The 19,719-nt window shown below is 40.2% G+C and overlaps 1 protein-coding gene across 6 annotated transcripts in view; it reads right to left on the bottom strand.

Annotated features, from left to right (window-relative positions):
* PYR4 (pyrimidin 4) overlaps nt 1-19,719 on the bottom strand; it is a 239,364-nt gene that overhangs the window by 74,848 nt on the left and 144,797 nt on the right. For all 6 annotated transcript variants that reach the window (XM_089428148.1, XM_089428147.1, XM_089428151.1 and 3 more), the window contains 5 exons: nt 9,946-10,106; nt 9,542-9,723; nt 9,073-9,209; nt 8,617-8,782; nt 8,311-8,427 (listed from right to left, as the gene is read on the bottom strand). In XM_089428148.1, the coding sequence (XP_089284274.1) occupies nt 8,311-8,427; nt 8,617-8,782; nt 9,073-9,209; nt 9,542-9,723; nt 9,946-10,106 (763 nt within the window). The remainder of the gene's footprint in view (nt 1-8,310; nt 8,428-8,616; nt 8,783-9,072; nt 9,210-9,541; nt 9,724-9,945; nt 10,107-19,719) is intronic.

Below are 19,719 nucleotides of genomic sequence, written 5' to 3' on the forward strand. Positions count from 1 at the left end.
CTCTTTGCTTCTTGGCATGCAAATGAATTTCTCAAAATGGAAAATCTCTCATATAGCCATGGATTTTGATTTTTCTTTTCTCAAACCCATTTTTGTAATGTTTACACTTTGGCACTTTTTCACAAGTAATACAAACTCTGTCTTTTTGTTTCCTCTTTAATTTTAGCTTGAATGATGAATCTTTCGGTTATTTTTTGCAGGGATAGCTGACATAGAATTTGGCAAAGGCGACCAGGGCTGCGTCTGAAGAATTCAACAACTAAAAAAACTTTTAAAAATTTACAAAAACGAAATGTCGACTTTTCTTCAAAACAGAGTTTTGAAGAAGAGTCATAATCCATCCATATGATGATGAAAATCTTTGAATGACAACTTTTTAAGAACCTCCCTCTGGCCTGCTGGCTTTATTGGACATTGTGAAGACACAATTTGTGAAACCCTAGACCTAGTGACTGAAAATAACTCTTGCTGATCAAAAGACACGAAAACTTGATTTTGATGAACAGACCTGAGCCAGCAGTGCAAAGCATGAGGGGTGATGAATGACCAAACCCTTCCGTCAGATTATGGCATGCCCCTAGCGGAATGCAACTGAGTGGAACGAGTGAGACACCTAAAAATGAAATGCAATAAAAGAGATTTTGATCGCTGACTGAGGGATGAAAAGACCGACTCTAATAGCATGCTCATAGCAATCAATGGACACTATTGGGTACTAGTGTCCCACAATGGCCTTGCTCCTAAAGTGCTTTACCAACACACTATTGCATGTTTCAATTCCCTCTACTGTTGTTGTTAACATTCTGGCAGCCAATTCCAACCACCCAAACCAAGCATTTTCCATGCTTTCCTGTACCAAGCACATAATTCCATTAGACTCAAAAGGAATTGAAATAAATTCAAATCATACCTCATTGATAGCTCACCAATAAGGTACACTTGCAATTCTGTTTACTTCCTGTCACAACAAGTCAAATTAGTTCTTTGATCAAAATATCATGCATAAACATATCACATCTGGTTAGCTCATAACTCAACCATCATAAATCAAAATCATAGATTATGTGCATAATTAAATACTGAAATAAAACATTGATACTTAACTTTCAAATCATTCTTTTCTTTTTTCTTTGTTCTTTGTCCTTCCTGTACACACACTGAATCGGTTGTCAAACCTGGCAAGCACCCAGTGCCTTCTCTTCTCTTCTCGTCTGAAGCAATAAGGGAATCCAGAGACTATATCGCCTCCTCCCTCAATATCAGCAACAAGGGCATCCAGAGACTATACCGCCTCTACCCTCAGTATCAGCAACAAGGGCATCCAGAGGCTATAATGCCTCTACCCTCAATATCAGCAACAAGGGCATCCAGGGACTATACCACCTCTACCCTCAATATCAACAACTCAAGATTGGTTTCTTCCCAAGTTTTCCAGGGCTCTATTTCAACCCACAGCCTCCTGGAATCCTGAGAACCAATCCCTTCACAACACGTACACATACACCTATACCCGGTGTATAACACCACACATATACCTACACCCGGTGTACAACACACACATACACCTACATCCGGTGTATAAAACCACACATACACCTACACCTAGAGTTCAACACAATATATATATATAAATATACACGTACACATAGTACAACATAACGAATACACATGTCACAATACAATGACTACACAATATACACGACACAGTACCACATGTGCACAACACAACATGTACGATATGTATACAATGCAACATGTACACAACAGCAGTATTGCACATCCAGAGACAACATTGTGTCTACCAGGAAACCTTTCCTCTAGTATCTTGCCCATGCCTTAGTGCATGCATCCATAACCCAAGTCTCGGGTTTGTGGCTCTTTCCATTATCCATGCTTGTCCCATCATGTTGTAGATCACGCTACTTTCATTTCATTGATGTATCCTTCAGCATCACCTGCCATAACATAAACATAGGCATAGTTATAAACACATAATATCAAAATCATATCCATATGATATTAACCTCATAGATTTTCTAGGGCTACTCTGCCCACTTGATTCCTTATAAAACCAAGAACCTTTTCATGCCATTCACATGTATCATTCTTCCACAAGAATGATCCCTGACAGCCCTGTCAGACAATGGCATTCATATATATATATATATATATATATATATATAGATATATATAAACATTAGCATAATCATGATCACAACAAGTGTCCATAAGGTCATAAGAGAACATTTATCCGTGCAACGCATGCACAACATTGAGAACTATAGTGCCCAACAAAACCAAGCCATTTGATGCCTCAAATCCATTTACTTTACCTTTCCTATTACCTTTCTCATGACTCTCCTGCCACTGTTTTTTTACCCCAATGGACCATCGGTACCACTCAGCTCTCCTCGAGCTCCATTAACTTTCCTCTTTCCCAAACCAATTCCCAAGACCCTCAAAACATAAAAGGCAATAACAAGAAGGAAAGATAAAGGAAACATAGAAAACCAAACAATACAACCCCACAAGCAAAGTGGCATGTCCATGCACCAATCATAGTCAAAACCAAAAATCAAGCACAAACAAATCATAAAACACCGAAAGCACCAAAACTAGCAACAAACACCATGACTCAACCCCCATGGTTCCCAGTGCTTCCAAGTGAAAGCTCAACCTGAGCCTTCTTCAAGATCTATGGTAGTTTGTTTTGTCGTGCAATTCCCTGCATCATACTTCCATAAATACACAACTATCAGTGCATAAATAAATATAACAATATACCAGTTGCCTTGCCTAGTTGTACCCAACATGTTGCCCTACAAATGAACACCTGCACATATCATCTCTCAAGGGATCCCAACTCCCTTGATGAATCCAGTTGTAACTAAAAACTAGCTACTATTCCTACATCTGATCAACCATTTTCCATGTAGCTTCATTGAGCCCAAAGTGCTTCCACTGCACTTTAACTTGCTCTATTGCTCGGTCCCAAAGCATGAGTTGTTTCCACTGTTGAATGCATTGAGGCTCTGCCTATAACTCTCCCTCTAGTTCGCCCATCCATCTCGATAATGGATGTCTGATGATCTGCCAACCTGTTATTAATTGTTGCATAGATCCAGGGAATGTTCTGTCCTACATCCCCAACTGTTTGCGCCTCCTCAGCGTTGTAGATCTGAGGCCTGCCACGCATCCACTGGGCCACTCTGATATAAAGGGTAATCCTTCCTGCAATGATCTCCACCACAAGTTCAACACTGCAACGGTTCTTTGCCATTGCCTTTACTCTGCTACTCCACAGGATGAACCCATGTCCTCTCTCAATTGTATTAAACTTCTTATACAAAGCCACATTTTCCTTGCCACCTGTATCCTGAGATCATAGAACTCCTTGGCCCTTCTGTCATAATACCCCTCATATCAGTGCTTCTTCCTGAAGAGTCTCTCGAACTCATCCCAAATCAGCTCCTCATCTCTGATGCCTCTGACATGCTTAACACCTTCCCACCAGATGTATGCTTTTCCTTTGACACTGAAGGTAGCTATCTTGGCTTTCATGTTCTTTGAATATTCATGCAATCTGAAAAACTTCTTCATTCCAAGCAACCATACTTTTGCATCTTCTGGTTTCTTCATTTCTCCATCGAATGTAAGAGGCTTGGCTTTCTTGAACTCTTTTGGCAAATACTGTTCTCACTCCTGCTATAAGGATGTTGGCGGTGATGGTGATGATGTCTCTCATAACTGGAGCTAGAATCAAGTCCATAGGTGCTACCCCTCCTGTCAGGTTATCCAAAGATCTGCCACCTCTGATTGTATCATCTTTGTCCATCCTGTGTCTTCTCTGAGACTTGCTACTATAAGCCTCATTTATCTTTTCTTCCTATCGGCCCTCATGACTGATTCCCAGTTGTCCCTACTTTTATAAATTTGAAAAGCTTTGAAGAATCACTACATTAACTTCAGCTTGTTTTTCTTGAGCTCTTGCAAGCCTTTCATGTACCTCAATCAACCTATTATTATCTGCCTTACAACTTCTAATCTCTGCCCTCAGACTCCTTAATGTGTCGGCTAGATCAGGAGAATACTCTTCTCCTTGTTTCACAACTGACCTTTCCCATTCCACTAATTTCACATCAGGCTTGTAAGGGGAGTCATGTGAATTGTAGTGCACTATTCTACTCTTCATCTTTGATCTTCTATTTTCTGCAAACATACCATGTTAGATAAACCAAATAGAAGAAATAATCAAAATCATACCTCAATGTATCTCAAGGGAGGCTACTACATCTGCACAAATCAATCCAGATTAGCACAATACATAATAATATCAAGAACTTAACCCAATGACAATAATCATCATGCATATGACCACAATGCGTATAACAACAAACTACCTATCATGCATGACTAACCAATGCACATGAATATAACTACACTAATCAAATAGCACCTATCATGCATGTAACCACAACAGTAATAAAATGACAAGCATGGATATAATTGTAATGCACATAACAACCATTAACCATCGTGCCTGCATGCCAAACATATAAACCTGTATGACAATCTGCTTTTACTCGAGGTCTAGTGTTGCAACCTTGCTTTGATACCACCTTATAACGACCTCGTCCCACATTTACCCACTTTTACAAGCTCTCCAGGGTAAACATGAGCTCAGTGTCACTAAGATATGACCCGAACTCCAAGTTCCAGTTATGGAAGTGGGGCCAACTAACTAACAACTTACATCCATCCCTCAGGTACTATAGATCACTCAGGAGCCTACAAACCACCCCAGGTGATCAATCCCTGAGCTGGAACTCTTTTGCACAAGAGAAACTCCCCAACTACACCAGTAACACTGCATGCATGTATTTGGGAGCTCTATCTAATTAGAAAAGGTAAAGTATATTAAAAAAGAGTCATGATCAATCTTTCGCCTCTGAGCTTCAAATATGATCAACAATGCTCTGATACCGTGTGATATTTCCTTAAAAAGAGTTATGATCGATCTTTCGCCTCTGAGCTTCAAATATGATCAACAATGCCCTGATACCATGTGATATTTCCTTGAAAACGCAGCAACTGGGATTTATTCTCCTAACTGATTAGCAGTTTAATTGTTTACGGCAATTAACGAATAAATCACACTGCAATTCTTCACAAAATAAATATGATGCGGAAGTAAAATCAGGAACTTAGAAATAGATGCGCACACTTAAAATCAACACAATTATTCTGGACAGAAAAGTCCCCATAAAAACCCAAAGGGAAAACTGGTGCAGTAGATAAGGGTTTATTTTATTATTATGCAATAGAATTTTGACAGTATAATATTTGGATGCCTAACTGGCAATCCTCCAACAAATATCTGGCAAAAATATCTTGGAGAGAATTTTCTCCCTTTAGAAATCAACTTGGCCTCCACTAGCCTTGCTCGCACCCCTCTCAGGTTGCTCACACTGCTAGCCTGAATGTGCACTGCTAGCCCCGGAATCACATGCACTGCCTACAAATTGGCTCCAACTAAGTCGTCTTGCCTCCCTCTGCCTCTAGAAGTGATTCGCTCTACCTCTTGGAAGCTTATCTTGCCTCCAGTAACTAAATCAACCCTCTTCTGGCAACTCACTCAAGGTTTTCTAAGAATTCGAACTAGCTATTGTAGCCCTTTCTAAAGATAATTCAACCGCCTCTCTCCTGCCACTCCGGCACTAGAGAAATGCTAGCAAATCCTCCTCAAGAATTTTTTGTTGCTCACTCTCTCTAATGCTCTCCCTCTGGCTCAAACTCTTCCTTTGTTGAATCTCTACGCACTGGGTAGCTCGATCTGCCTTGCTCACAACTTGTTTCCATCTCCATCCCATAAACTTGCTCTTATAATCTCTCGCTAGAGCATCAACGGCCAAGATCTGATCATGATTGATAGCTAAGATCATCTTAGACTTTATCAATGTGACTTTCTGGAAGTCTCTAAAGCATAAGTTGATCTCCTCAATTAATTCCCATAATTAATCAATTTTCCTAAGTTAGACTTAGGAACTTTTTAATTATTGATCAATTAATTTAATTGAGTGGTCTTTAGGTGTTTTCTCCCAAAAAAAATTCTGGGTTTTGGAGATCCTATGTTCCTAGCCTCGTAGACACAAATCGAGACTACAACATGTGTCTGGCGCTACCAAAACAATCATAAATTAACAAGAGAATGTTGAAGCGATAGCATCAGGGACAGTTATTCTCCCTATGTCAAATATGTTGACTAAGATTAGGGAGAATGGTCTGGCAGAGGACAGTGATTCTTCCTAGGTCAAGTATGTTCACCAAGATTAGGAAGAATGGTCCTAGAGGCCCAAAATTATTGAACCACAGATTTGAGTGGGTGTCTTTTAGCATCATGTTCAGGATTACTCTTCAAATAGGTTGAGTGAGCACATTTAGCATCATGGCCGAGAATTGCTCATGTAGAGTGAGGCCTTTGGATTTGGGAAAAAGGATTACTCAAATGGATTGAGTATGTCCCTAGGAATTCACCATGGGTCAAAGAGATTGACCATGACGATGGTGAACCAGAATTAGTTTGTATACCATGGGTCAGAGGCGCCAACCAGAATTGTGGTGATTAGTTGATGCTAATGATGTACCATGGGTCAGAAGTGCTGACCAAAATCATGGTAACTAGTGGATGTTGTTGATTTACCATGGGTCAGAGTTGTTGACCAAGATTATGGTAATCGAATGATGCTAATGTTGAAGTTGTCTTAACATTTTCTTAGAGAAATTATTCATCAGGAGATCATCAGGATAGTCAGTATGAATACCTCCCTCACTAAGAGGGAGCGTTGAATTTTTGTAGCTATGTTTGATCTTCATAATTGATATTTTAGCCCTCCAAATATATGTAAAACATGTTCTTCACCTCAACTTCAAAAAGAGGGAATTTTGAATTTTCAAATATTGAATTTTTCCCTCCAAGTGTAAGGTCGTCTTCAAGTCGGCCCCAGTGAAGAGTCACACCAATTCGGCCTCCCAGGATCACTATATATATGCCATTCGACTTCTTCCTCTTCACCAATCCGAATCACTTCTATTCAAGCAAAGGAGAAGAGAGATAAGGGAAGATCAAAGTGAAAGAGCAAATCGAATTTTTGCATAGAACAAATCTAGGCAAACCATCTATGAGCAAACCGAAATTCCCTGATGCAGCAGCGGACTGATTTCTGAGGCAAGTGGTCAATATTTCAGGAGGCCAATATTTCAAGAGGCTAAATTTTTCTTTGGTTGACTAGGTTTGACCTCATTATATTTGTGCTCAGTTTGACTTTGTTTTTGACTAGAAGTTCAAATTGTAACTCTTGTTGAATTGAATGATTTCTTTAAGAAAAACGTTGTTTGGTTTTTCGGATTTCCCCCGTGTGGGTTTCCTCTGGGTAATATTTGTGTTTCTTGTTTGGTTATCTCTTTATGATACTACTGTCAATATCACTATATATATGCCATTTGACTTCCTCCTCTTCGCCAATCCGAATCACTTCTGTTCAAGCAAAGGAGAAGAGAGATAAGGGAAGATCAAAGTGAAAGAGAAAATCGAATTTCTGCGTAGAACAAATCTGGGCAGACCATCTCTGAACAAACCGAAATTCCCTGATGCAGCAGCAGACTGATTTCTGAGGCAGGTGATCGAGATTTCAGGAGGCCAAGATTTCAAGAGGCCAAATTTGTCTCTGGTTGACCAGGTTTGACCTAGGCATATTTGTGGTCAGTTTGACTTTGTGTTTGACTGGAAGTTCAGATTGTATCTCTTGTTGAATTGAATGATTTCTCTAAGAAAAAGGTTGTTTGGTTTTTCGGATTTCCCCCATGTGGATTTTCTCAGGGTAAATATTTGTTTTTCTTGTTTGGTTGTCTCTTTATGATCCTACTGTCATAAATGATTCTACTGTTGATGTCTTCTGTATAATTGCTTAATGATGAATGAGAATATGAAAAGGATTAAATCATTAAAATTAATTATCAGTTTAGAATACCTATGAAAAATCAACACAGCAAGCACCACCTAGAGGAGATAGGAGATATAGTCCCTCCTAGCAATGTGAAAACACTTTTGGAATAACCCCAAAAGCTAACATGCAAGATGGGAATTTCCAGGTGATAACAATGTCTATATCATAACATTTGGAATAGGGATCACTAAGAATGGAAATATGTAAAGAAGATTGGAAAGCAAAAAGAGATTCTTTGTTTCACAATTGCATAATAGAATGGAAATATTTTCATAAAAGAGAAAGAAGGAAAAGGGAATATTCATACTATGAGTCTCTCGTTTAAGGACTGGAAGACAGTAGTTGTGTGGTTGTAGTCCACCCTGAAATAAAGCATTTCTATTCAAAAGAAGATGTTGTGGTGTCACCGTTGCAGCCACAAACCCTGATGAAAAAGAACAAGCAAAAAAAAATATCTTATCACATGTTTTGAACCCAAAACTAAACCATGAACACTTGATGTTCCAACAATTCAGATGGAAAGAAAGATTAATAGAGGTAAGCATGTGATACATTCCAAAAGTCCCACAGTTTAACTTTAAAAAGAAAATGAAAGACAGTTCTGAGTTATTACCTTCCATGCATGATTCAACAAACTTTACAGCATCGATTGTAGTGATATGCTCCATTATAATTTTAAGACGCGGTAGTTTATCAACCAATGGTTTTAATATAGTATCAATGAAGGCCTTTTCACGATCAAAGACATCAACATTATGATCAGATACCTCTCCATGAACCTACAAAGAAACACAGTAGAAGCACACTTGGCATTTATCACTGTGCATTTGTCAAGACCGAGGAAAGCAATTCAAAATCACAATGTAGTTTAGTAAATATTTATTGTCCTTAAAACAATACTAGGACAAAGTTAGGTGCATTTCAAATATTTGGTCTGGAACTGAAATCTGAACATAAGATATTTCACATCAAAATAAATCTTGTTTTTCTGGATCCAAGTGTGGTTTTTTTAAATCTTGGAGATGGTATCAAAAATGGTCCAATATCATCTTAATGCTTTAAAATTTACCAGCAAAGGCAGTCCATATTCCATCATTTCTTGAAGGACAGGCATGCATTTTCCAAATAGATCTGTCACACCATCCTCTGAATTTGTAGTAGCTCCTGCTGGATACAACTTCACACCAAAAATTGCTCCACTTTCCTCTGCCACAATAAAATTATGCAACAGCATCCACATCAGAATAATAACTTCGAAATTTGACATAAATATCTAGTAATGTGTCCACTCAAACTTTGTCAATCATAATTGTGAGTGAAATCACATATATAACTTCAATAGTTTCTTCCAAATCTAATCCACAAATACACTTACATATGAAAACCTTGTTATACATTAATCTTCCAGAGCCATATTCATTTTCTATGTTCAGACAATATCAGTATAACTTTTAGTACAATAATTACATGGAGAAGTAAGTATTTGTTATCAATGAAGTATGAAAATATGAAAATAAGAACTCTTAATAGGGACTTACTAGCAAGCTTTATTTCATTGGGGCTCGTTTTATCTGTCAGGTATAGAGTCATCAGAGGAGTAAAATTGCTGTTTGATGGTAAAGCATTATTTATCCTTTCCCGATATGCAATGGCAGCAGCAACAGTGGTGATTGGAGGCTTCAAATTTGGCATTATAATAGCCCGTCTAAATGTTGTTGCACTACAAATTGCATGCATAGCAATAAATCATGACACGAACATAAAATGTATCAAGTCATATCATGAGATTAATTTGAACCAGAATATCAATTTCAGTACATATCATTTTATCACATAATTGCAACAAGGTTCTAAACTAAAATATATCAGAACAATTAAATTATTAAATATTTCAGCAATGTAAGAAGACTTAAACTGCCATATCTGAACTGTTACTCCTTACCTGTGAACAACAACTGATTCAAGGAGATGCCCATCCCGAAGGTGAAGATGCCAGTCATCTGGTTGTGTTATTGTAAACTCAAATTTCCTAACTTCAGTCTCTTCCCCTCCCATTTCCATACCTCCAAGTTTACTTTTAACAGATATGACTCCTCTTGATCCCTAAAATAGATGTCAAGAAGTTAAATCCACAAAAAAACTTAAAGAACAAGGAATAATTCTACCTCAAATTTGTTTGTTTCAAATTCTTCACAAAGATCAATTTGCACATTACAATGGAATATCAGTAAAACAAAGGTAATATTAATTGGTAGAAGAGATCAAGAGAAATCTATTCTGATGGCCACACGACAGACAATCCTCTTCTTTTAAGTATTTGGGCTTGGAAGCTCTATCTAATTAGAAAAGGGAAAGTATATTGAAAAAGAGTTATAGGTGAAATTAAAGTCCTATATTCTCTTCAAAAAAGGCGTAAGAAGATGGACTTCAGGGACTGGAAAATAAGAAAGTTTCAATTTAGAACTTTGGTGCAGCTAGAAAATTTATACAGAAGCCCAGTTTGGGGTCAGATCTTTCTCAAGAGGTTGGAAGAAAATTGAATCTATAAAAAATCATTTTCTTATAGAAGATCTCAAAGTGAGATCACAGACCCCCTACCCAATTCTTTTGGCAGATACAAGTATGCTTCATTTAGAAGCATAAACACTTTGTCACAGAATAGGAAAAAGACATCACAGGGGATAAAACCATCTCCCATATCAGAATTTGAGGACAACAAAAGCCAAATGCTGGTATAAGATATGTACAGATTGGCTCAAACAATTGGAATCGATATGAAAGATTTACCAGGATGGGACAACCTGAACCATTGAAAGGGTGTTTATGCCAATTTCTTGCGGCCAGACTATGTGCATTTGTGCTCAAGGCTGACCCATGTTTTTATAAATGAAAACCAACATTTATACATGTGCAGGGGGCACTTTTACAATGACTGTTTTGTAGTTCTTTACATCAGGAAGGGTATGCCTAACTGGATAGGAATATTCGCGTTAACTGTTATCATGACACTTTTATTTGCTTGTGACACTTAAGTGACTTGTACCAAATATGTTACAAATCAGTGCCTAATGCAGTTTATAAGCTCAAGTACCATGGAGGATATGCCAATTGAACATTAGACATAGACATCAACTTCCAGTCTGACCATTGGAAGTACTGCACACCCCTCCCTTCATGAAGCATGCAGCTGCAGTAGACATCCCTTGTGAGCCACACAGCTATTGTTGGAGAGTAATTCATGCTGATTCTGTGACTCATTATATGACATGGTCACTTCAGAGGCCTTTTGGTCATGGGACACCCATATCAATGGACCAATCCCATTCAATTTGAAGATCCTTATCCAATCTTAGTGTGAGTACGGTCACCTAGGTGACTTAAACTCCATTTTGGCTCCAATAAATCTATAATCTGAGGTCTCCTCTCTCCATTTCAACAAGTTCAATTTGTGTAATGTTAAGCTGCTCCTCCTTCCATTTCAACAAGTTTAATTTGTCTAATATTAAGCTGCAAGTTTTTTTTCCAAGGATCATAAAGCCCACTTTGCTTCTATACTTTCTTTGAGCCTCGTTGTGATTATGCTACCCAATTTCTCCCCCATCTGTGTGAAAATTTCTAACTCGAAATTCTACTGTAGCAACTGATTTATTTCACCTACTTATTCTTCACAATAAGTTATTTATGCAATCCCTTCAACAAACATTAAAATAAATTCTACTGCAGTTATCACATAATTACACAGAGAAAATAACAGTGATATACATGCACAAGAACCAATCACATCAACACAGTTGTTTTTGGACAATTGTCCCCAGAAAAACCCAATGTGGGAAAACTGGTGCAGCAGATGAGGGTTTTATTAATCTTCAGCAACAATTGTTGTACAAGGAATGGTTTTACAAATAAAGTAAGAGAAAACACCTGAGACTTTCCCCTGGAAATTTTCTGACACCCTGGAGACCCTTCTCCCACTTCTGCGTCACTCAGCGTGGTTCTGTATCCCTCTGAGTCAGTCTGCATGAGGGCTTCATCTCCCCTGGACTGTGTCTTCCTCTTTGTTGTCTCTCAATGCCCTTGCGTCACCTCCTCCTTAGTCATTGACTATTGTTGATGCCCTCCTCTTCCTCCACCTTGCAACTCTCCCTCTGAAATCGATCTCCTTCTCTTTGAGAATCAATTTTCCTTAGGATACTGAGTATCTTCCAGTGTGTCTCCAAATGATCCTCAAGTCTTCTCTTATACTTTTCCTGTTGATGAATCAACAGCCGAGATTAAGTCTCTAATCAATAGCTAAGATTAAAACAGACTTGATCCTTGTCTCTTAGAAGCTTCTCACCCTTATCTTTATTAATACCCATTAATAGTTTTATTTTCCTAAGTTTAGACTTAGGAACCCATTAAAAATATTAATTATTTTAATAACTCCTCATCCAAGTGGAATTTCTCCAAACAATTTATGGGTCTTGGAGATCTCAGCCTCTCCACCAAATTTCATGTGCCTTAGCCTCTCCACCAAATTTCAAGGCTAGAGCACATCCGATGCTACCCAAAATCAACACTCCCTCCTAGCGAGGAATGTGCTCTAGCAATGCTTCACCATAGAAGCATCACACGAATCCTCTGCATCGGTCCTCTGTGCTGATGCTTGGCCTGTTTCCCCACATCCACTACACTGCTGCTTCCTATACCGTTTCCCATGACACTGCCACTGCCACTGCTACATCTGTACTGTAGCTCCCTCTCAACATGCTGCATCATGTTTCCCATAGCACTACCACTGCTAATTGTTTCACTGCAACTCTCGATACTTATCCATTTTTGCTACTGAAATGGATTCTTCACCATCCTCATCTTCTCCCTGAAAAAAACAAACTTTGTTCTTCCTAGAGCCTTGGTGAGGATCTCTGCCACCTGTTCTCCTGTAGGAGTGTACCTCAACTGTACTGCCCCTCGTTGAACACAGTCTCTGACAAAGTGACACCTGATATCAATGTGCTTCGGCCGATCATGAAATACTAGATTCTCAGAGAGCTTGATGCAGCTCTGATTATCACACAAAATCCTAGTTGCTTCCATCCTCCTCTTGAATAGATTCACAAGCAATTTCCTAAGCCATATGGCTTCGCACAAAGTTGTGCTAGCTGCCATTTATTCTGCTTCAGCTGAGCTCAGAGCCATAGATTTATGTTTCTACTGCACCAGGAGATCATTCCTCATCCAATGTTGAAACAGTACCCAGTTGTACTTTTCCAATCTACTGAACTTCCAGCCCAATCTGCGTCAATGAACCCACTCAGCCTGATGTCATTTCCTTGGGTGTACAATAGTCCATGCTCGACTGTTCCTTGTATATACCTGAAAACATGTTTGGCTGCTTCCTAGTGCGCCCTCTTGGGTTCCACCATGAACTGACTGAGGGTGTTGACAGCGTAACAAATGTTTGGCCTAGTATTCACTAGATACATCAAGGACCCTATAAGCTGCCTGTACAAGGTGGCATCAACGTCTTTATCTTTTGATGCATCAATCTTCTTCCAGTTGGTGATCATTGGAGTAGCCATAAGTATACAGTCCTGCATCCTGAATCTCTTCAAGATCTTTGTAGCATATCTCCCTTGTCCAAGGAAGATCTCACCCTTCTGCTGCCAAACTTCCAACCCCAGGAAATAATGCGTCTGTGCCAAATCCTTCATGTCGAATTTTGTGGCTAGGTTCTTCTTGCAGTCTTTGATTAGCCTAGATGATCCTATTAGGAAAATATCATCCACATATAACACCAGGATTGGAGGCTCATTCTCTATGACAAGATAGTAGAGATTAGGATCTATGTCACTGTTGACGAACCCCATCTTCTGCAAGTAACCATCAATTCGACCGTACCATGCTCTAGGTGCCTGTTTAAGCCCATACAAGGTTTTCTTTAATCTGCATACATTAGATTTATTCTCATGTGTCTCAGAACCCTCTGGTTGTTCAATTTATACTTCTTCTTCTATCACCCCATTTAAGAACGTCGTTTTCACATCCATCTGGTGAATCTCCCACCCCATCTGTGCTGCAAGGGATATCACAGTTCTAATAGAAGTATACTTGGCTACTGGGGCAAAGATTTCTTCGTAGTCTATCTTCCTTCTGTGCATACCCCTTAGCCACAAACCTGCCTTTGTATTTCTCCACACTACCATCTGCAGCATATTTGACTTTGTAGATCCATCTCAAACCTACCACTGACCTGTCCTGAGGCCTTGGTACCACCTCCCAGACATCATTGCCCACTATAGAACTATATTCCTCCACCATAGCATCTACCCATACTTGATGCTGAACGGCCTCCTAAAAACTAGAGGGTTCCCCAACCTGAGCTACTAGAGACTAGTATCTATCTGGCTGTCTTCGCTCCCTTTTATCATTCTTGGGTGCACCAACGAAGTCCTCTACATCTCGTAGAATCTGTCAGAGTTCCCGACTCGTTCTTCCACTGGTAGTGGCTACATCTATCAGCTCTTCCTCTTCTTGAGATTCCTCCTATTATGAAGCTTTGCCTTTAGGAGAATTGTTGGTACTAGTTTATGTTGATCAAAGTGGTTGGACCAATGGATCGTCATTTGACTGCTCCTCGGAAGGCATTTCTCGGGATTTCCTGAAAGCTCTATCCTCCATGAACTTTACATCCCGCCGAACTACTACCTTCCTACTCCCGAAAGATAGACTCTATATGCCTTAGCATTCTCGCTATATCGCACAACATATCCTTTGTTAGCAGTCTGATCTAATTTCTTTCTCTTTTCTTCGAGTATACAACAATACGCCAAACTCCCAAATATCCTGAAATGACTGACTTCAGGTGTCTTCCCAGTGAAGACCCTTCCCGGAGTGATTTTTCCCAACGCCCTATGTGGAGTCTTGTTCTGGATATAAATTGCCATGCTGCATGCTTCTACCCATAGGAATTTGGGCATATCCTAATCATACAGCACTGCCCTAGCTGCTTCCACAATAGTTTTGTTTTTCCTTTCTGCTACTCCATTCTGCTCCAAATTGTAGGGAGTTGTCCACTCTCTTCTGATGTCTTCCCTAGCGGAAAAATCGGTGAAGTCCTTGTCAACATACTCTCCACCATTGTCTGAGCACAGCACTTTTATCTTCTTTCCTGTTAGATTCTCTACTAGAGCCTTGAACTCTTTGAATCAACAAGAAACTTCATCCTTGGTTTTCAGAAAGTAGATCCCAGTCTTCCCGGAATGGTCTTCGATGAAGGTGACAAAGTATTTGACACCACTAAGAGCTTTTGTGGACATAGGTCTGCAGATGTCTGAGTGTATCAATCCTAGAACACTCTGAGCTCTATTGTTACTTCTGGAAAACGCTTCTTTGGCATACTTGCCTAGAGCACACCCTCTGCATACATCATCTCATTTAGTACTTAATTTTGGAACTCCTAATACTGTTTTTGTTAAATTATGGTATGTTCTATGCTTAAGAGCAATTTACTTCAAATCTTCTTATTAGCCCAATATCAATTTCCATAATTGCAATCACATTAACTTGATAGTAAAATGCAGATAGAACATAAATGTAAATAGTAGAAGACAAGCCAAAACAAGAGACACAAGATGTGACACCAGCCAGGGACAAACCCCAATGCGGGGAAACCCTTTGATCAATTTTTCTATATTCTTCAATAATTCAGCAAAGAGAGAGAGAGATAGTACAATTTCACAAATCTGTGATTTTAAAACAGCAGCAATAAAACATGTCAAAATTGGATGATCGTTAGATCAATCCTACACCTCTCAATGAGAGGAATCCAAGAAAAATATTAGCTGCCATAAACGAGGTGACCCACATGGAGTTTGGCCTAGTTGCCAATTTTAACACTCCCTCTCAACTAGGGAGGACTCCATCTGCTAATCCATTTGTCTGTTGGTACTATCTCTGCCATCAAATGCACTGCCCTGCACTGCTCTGCTCTTCTCTACTCTGCTAAACTATGAAGAAGAAGAAATGATCGAGAATGTATCATACCATCCTCTAATGACCCGAAGTTAGTCCCAGATAAAAGAGAGTGTCTAATAGCACTCTTACTGATCCGAAATCAATTCCAAATAAAGAGAGTGTCTCATACCACTCTTACTGACCTGAATTCAGTTCCAAAAGAGAGTGAGTTATGTCACTCTTACTGACCTTTAGTCAGTTCCAATTGATCCCAGATCAATGTCATCCTAACATAAGGAGTACGGTAGATACACGATGCATCCATCGGTACTACTATGGTCTCTATCCTCATTTCCCTACTCATTGGCCAAATGAGAGGTACTTCCCATGAGTCCCAGACTGCATGGGTAGGATGTCTCGGCAAGAGAAGGATGAACCACTCATCTTGCCTACATGTCACCATGGGGTATCACAAGGGAGGGTTGAACCATTCACCCTGTACATAGCACACCACTAGGGGAGGGTGAGTCACCCTATGGTCACTCGTCGCTCCAAGAAGTACGCCAAGCCCCCGGAGCTCCTAGAGCTCAATGTATGCATCATACAGGACCCTCATAAGAGGGTCTCTCCACGACTCCTAGCTGTTCTCGAAAAGTCAAGAATTTGACCTTTCCCAGGGGCTTCGACAGAATGTCGGCGACCTACTCATCAGTCCTAATATGATGGAGCCTTATTGCTCCTCATTGTACCATATCCAAGATAAAGTGGTACTTGATATCGATGTGCTTAGAGCGATCATGAAATATGGGATTCTCTGATAAACGAATCCCACTCTGGTTGTCGCAAAGGATCACAGTAGTATCCAGCGTATGAACAAACATCTCAGTAAGGAGATTCCGCAACCAAACAGCTTCACAGGAGGCCATACTTGCAGTAATGTACTCGGCCTTAGCGGTGCTTAAAGCCACCGACTTCTGCTTCTTGCTCATCCAGGAAATTGAACCAAAACCCAAAGAGAAACAGCACCCAGAAGTGCTCTTTCGGTCCACCACACTACCTGCCCAATCAGCATCGAAATAACCATGCAGCCTCACATCTCCAGCAGTGTATCTCAGTCCATGCGTGATTGTGCCCTGAAGATATCTCAAAAGATTCTTGGCACCAATCCAATGTGAGTGATGAGGCTCAACCATATATTGGCTCAACATGTTGACTGCAAAACATGTATCCGGACAGGAGTTCACCAAGAACATCAATGCTCCTATGCATTGACTATACTCATAAGCATTTCCCAAAACAGGTTCGGCAGCCCTACCGCATAACTTCTTGAAGTTAAGCTCCATCGGGGTAGTCACGGGCTTGCAGTCCACCAAACCAAATCTCTCCAATATCTTCAAACGTATTTTCCTTGAGATAGGAAAAGTTTTCCTAGCTTTTGCCAAACCTCCAACCCTAGGAAATAGTGCATCAGTCCTAGGTCCTTCATCTCAAATTCGGAAGTCAACTCCCTCTTACATTTGTGAATGAGAGGTTCTACACCTGTCAGATTGAGGTCGTCAACATACAGCATCAATATGAGAGGCTTATCATCTTCAACCTTAAAGTATAGGTTCAGATCGGCTTCACTCCTAGTGAATCCCAGCTTCATCAGATAACTATCGATCCTCTCATACCAAGCTCGGGGTGCTTGCTTCAGCCCATAGAGGGCTTTCTTCAACCTGCATACATGAGATTCCCGATTATGAATCTCAAACCCCTCGGGTTGTTCCACGTAGACTTCCTCTTTAATCGAACCATGCAACAACGTGGTCTTGACATCCATCTGATGTAGGTTCCATCCTTGTGAAGCAGCAAGGGCTATGATCGAGCGGATGGTGGTGTATCAGGCAACAGGTGCAAATATCTTATCATAATCCACACCTTCCTTTTGAGAGAAGCCTCGAGCAACAAAGCGAGCCTTGTCCTTTTGAGCACTCCCATCAACTCCATGCTTGATTTTGTAAAGCCATTTCGAGGTGACAATTGTTTTGTCCTGGGGTCTGGGGACCCCATCCCAGACATCCTTCATGATGGACTCGTATTCTTCATTCATAGCATCCTTCCATACTTGATGCTTCATGGCTTCTTCGAACGACGTAGGCTTGTTTTGAATGATGGTGCTCATAATGGTCAAGTATCCCTGATACCTGGTCAGCTTCTTGCTTTCACGGAAAGTCCCTCTAGGTGTAATATGTCTCTCAGCATCTTCAAGAGTCTCCTTAAGCCATGAAGGCTCTTGTGAAGGGGGATCAATAGGATCCATAGGTTCTTCAACATCGGGCATCGATTCATCTTCCTTCTCTTCCGACTTTCTGGTGTCAGCTTCTTTATCTTTCCTTAGAATAGGAAGATTGTCAACTTTGCTAAGAGCCATATCTTCGTCAAAGGTGACATCATGACTTCTTTTGAATTCCCTTTGACCAACCACATAGATTCTATAGCCCTTAGAATTTTCGCTATAGCCCACAAAGATTCCCTTCTTTCCAGATGCACCCAATTTGCTCCTTTTCTCTTTCGGCACATGAAAATATACGAGACTTCCAAAAATTCTAAAATGAGAGACATCAAGTTTCTTACCAGTGAACATTTCTTTGGGAGTCTTGGAATCCAATGCTTAATGAGGGCATCGGTGAACATATACGGCGGTGTTCGCAGCTTCGGCCCATAAAAACTTTGGAAAGCCTTTGATCATGGAGCATGGAATGAACAACTTCCATAATCGTACGGTTCTTCCTTTCAACCACGCCACTATGCTCAGGAGTGTATGGTGTTGTGGTCTCCCTCTTAATGCCAACTTCTTTGCAAAAGTCATGGAACTCATTGGATTCATACTCGGTCCCATTATCAGTCCTTAAAATCTTGATTCTCTTCTCGGTTTGATTCTCGATCAAGGCTTTGAAGTGACGAAACCAGGAGAACACTTCATCCTTCTTTTTCAAGAATTATATCCAAGTCTTGCGAGAATAATCATCTGTAAAAGTGAGATAATATAGATATCCTCCCAAAGAGTTCACGGGCATCATACCAGATATGTCGGAGTGAACCAACTGCAAAATGTCAGAGGTCTTGCTATGGCTTGAGGGGAATGGTCCCCTTTTAAGCTTCCCTTCGGCACACCCCGGACATACACCTTCATGCTCTACTTTGAACTCGGGCATCCCTATCACCATCTGTCTCACATCAGGTAGAGCCTTATAACGAAGGTGGGCAAATCTCCAGAGCCATAGTTCAGACTGTAGAGATGTGTCACAAGACATGACTCCCAACAGACTTCCTCCAACTTGATATAAAGAGTCAACCCGGAACCCAAGAGTGAAAGCATCGATGAATGCTACCTTGTAGCCTTTGTCTTCCATTACCGAAATGGACACCAAGTTCTTCTTAAGATTAGGTACATATAAGACTTCTTGCAAATGGATTGTGTTACCCTGATTTAATTGAAGAGTAACATTCCCTACACCCTTTGCGGGATAGGTGGAATTGTCTCCAAGAATAATCTCCAATTTTGTCTCCTTCTCTATCAGATTAGACAAAGCTTCCTTGTAACCAGTGAAGTGCCTTGAGGCACCACTACCAATAAGCCAATTTCCCAATGAGTCTAGAGGAGAGGTAGTGGAGAGGGCCGATATCAGCTAATATTCATCTTGCTTATTGTTAACAACATTTGATTCATACCTGGAGTTCCTTGCTTTCTTGGAGGGTTGACCACTTCCTTGATTTCCTGCATTCCTCTTTCCTTTGC

Source organism: Pinus tabuliformis, chromosome 4_2, assembly GCF_031772625.1.
Source record: "Pinus tabuliformis cultivar Carrire ecotype Pingquan chromosome 4_2, CPIR1, whole genome shotgun sequence".
Taxonomy (NCBI): Eukaryota; Viridiplantae; Streptophyta; class Pinopsida; order Pinales; family Pinaceae; genus Pinus; species Pinus tabuliformis.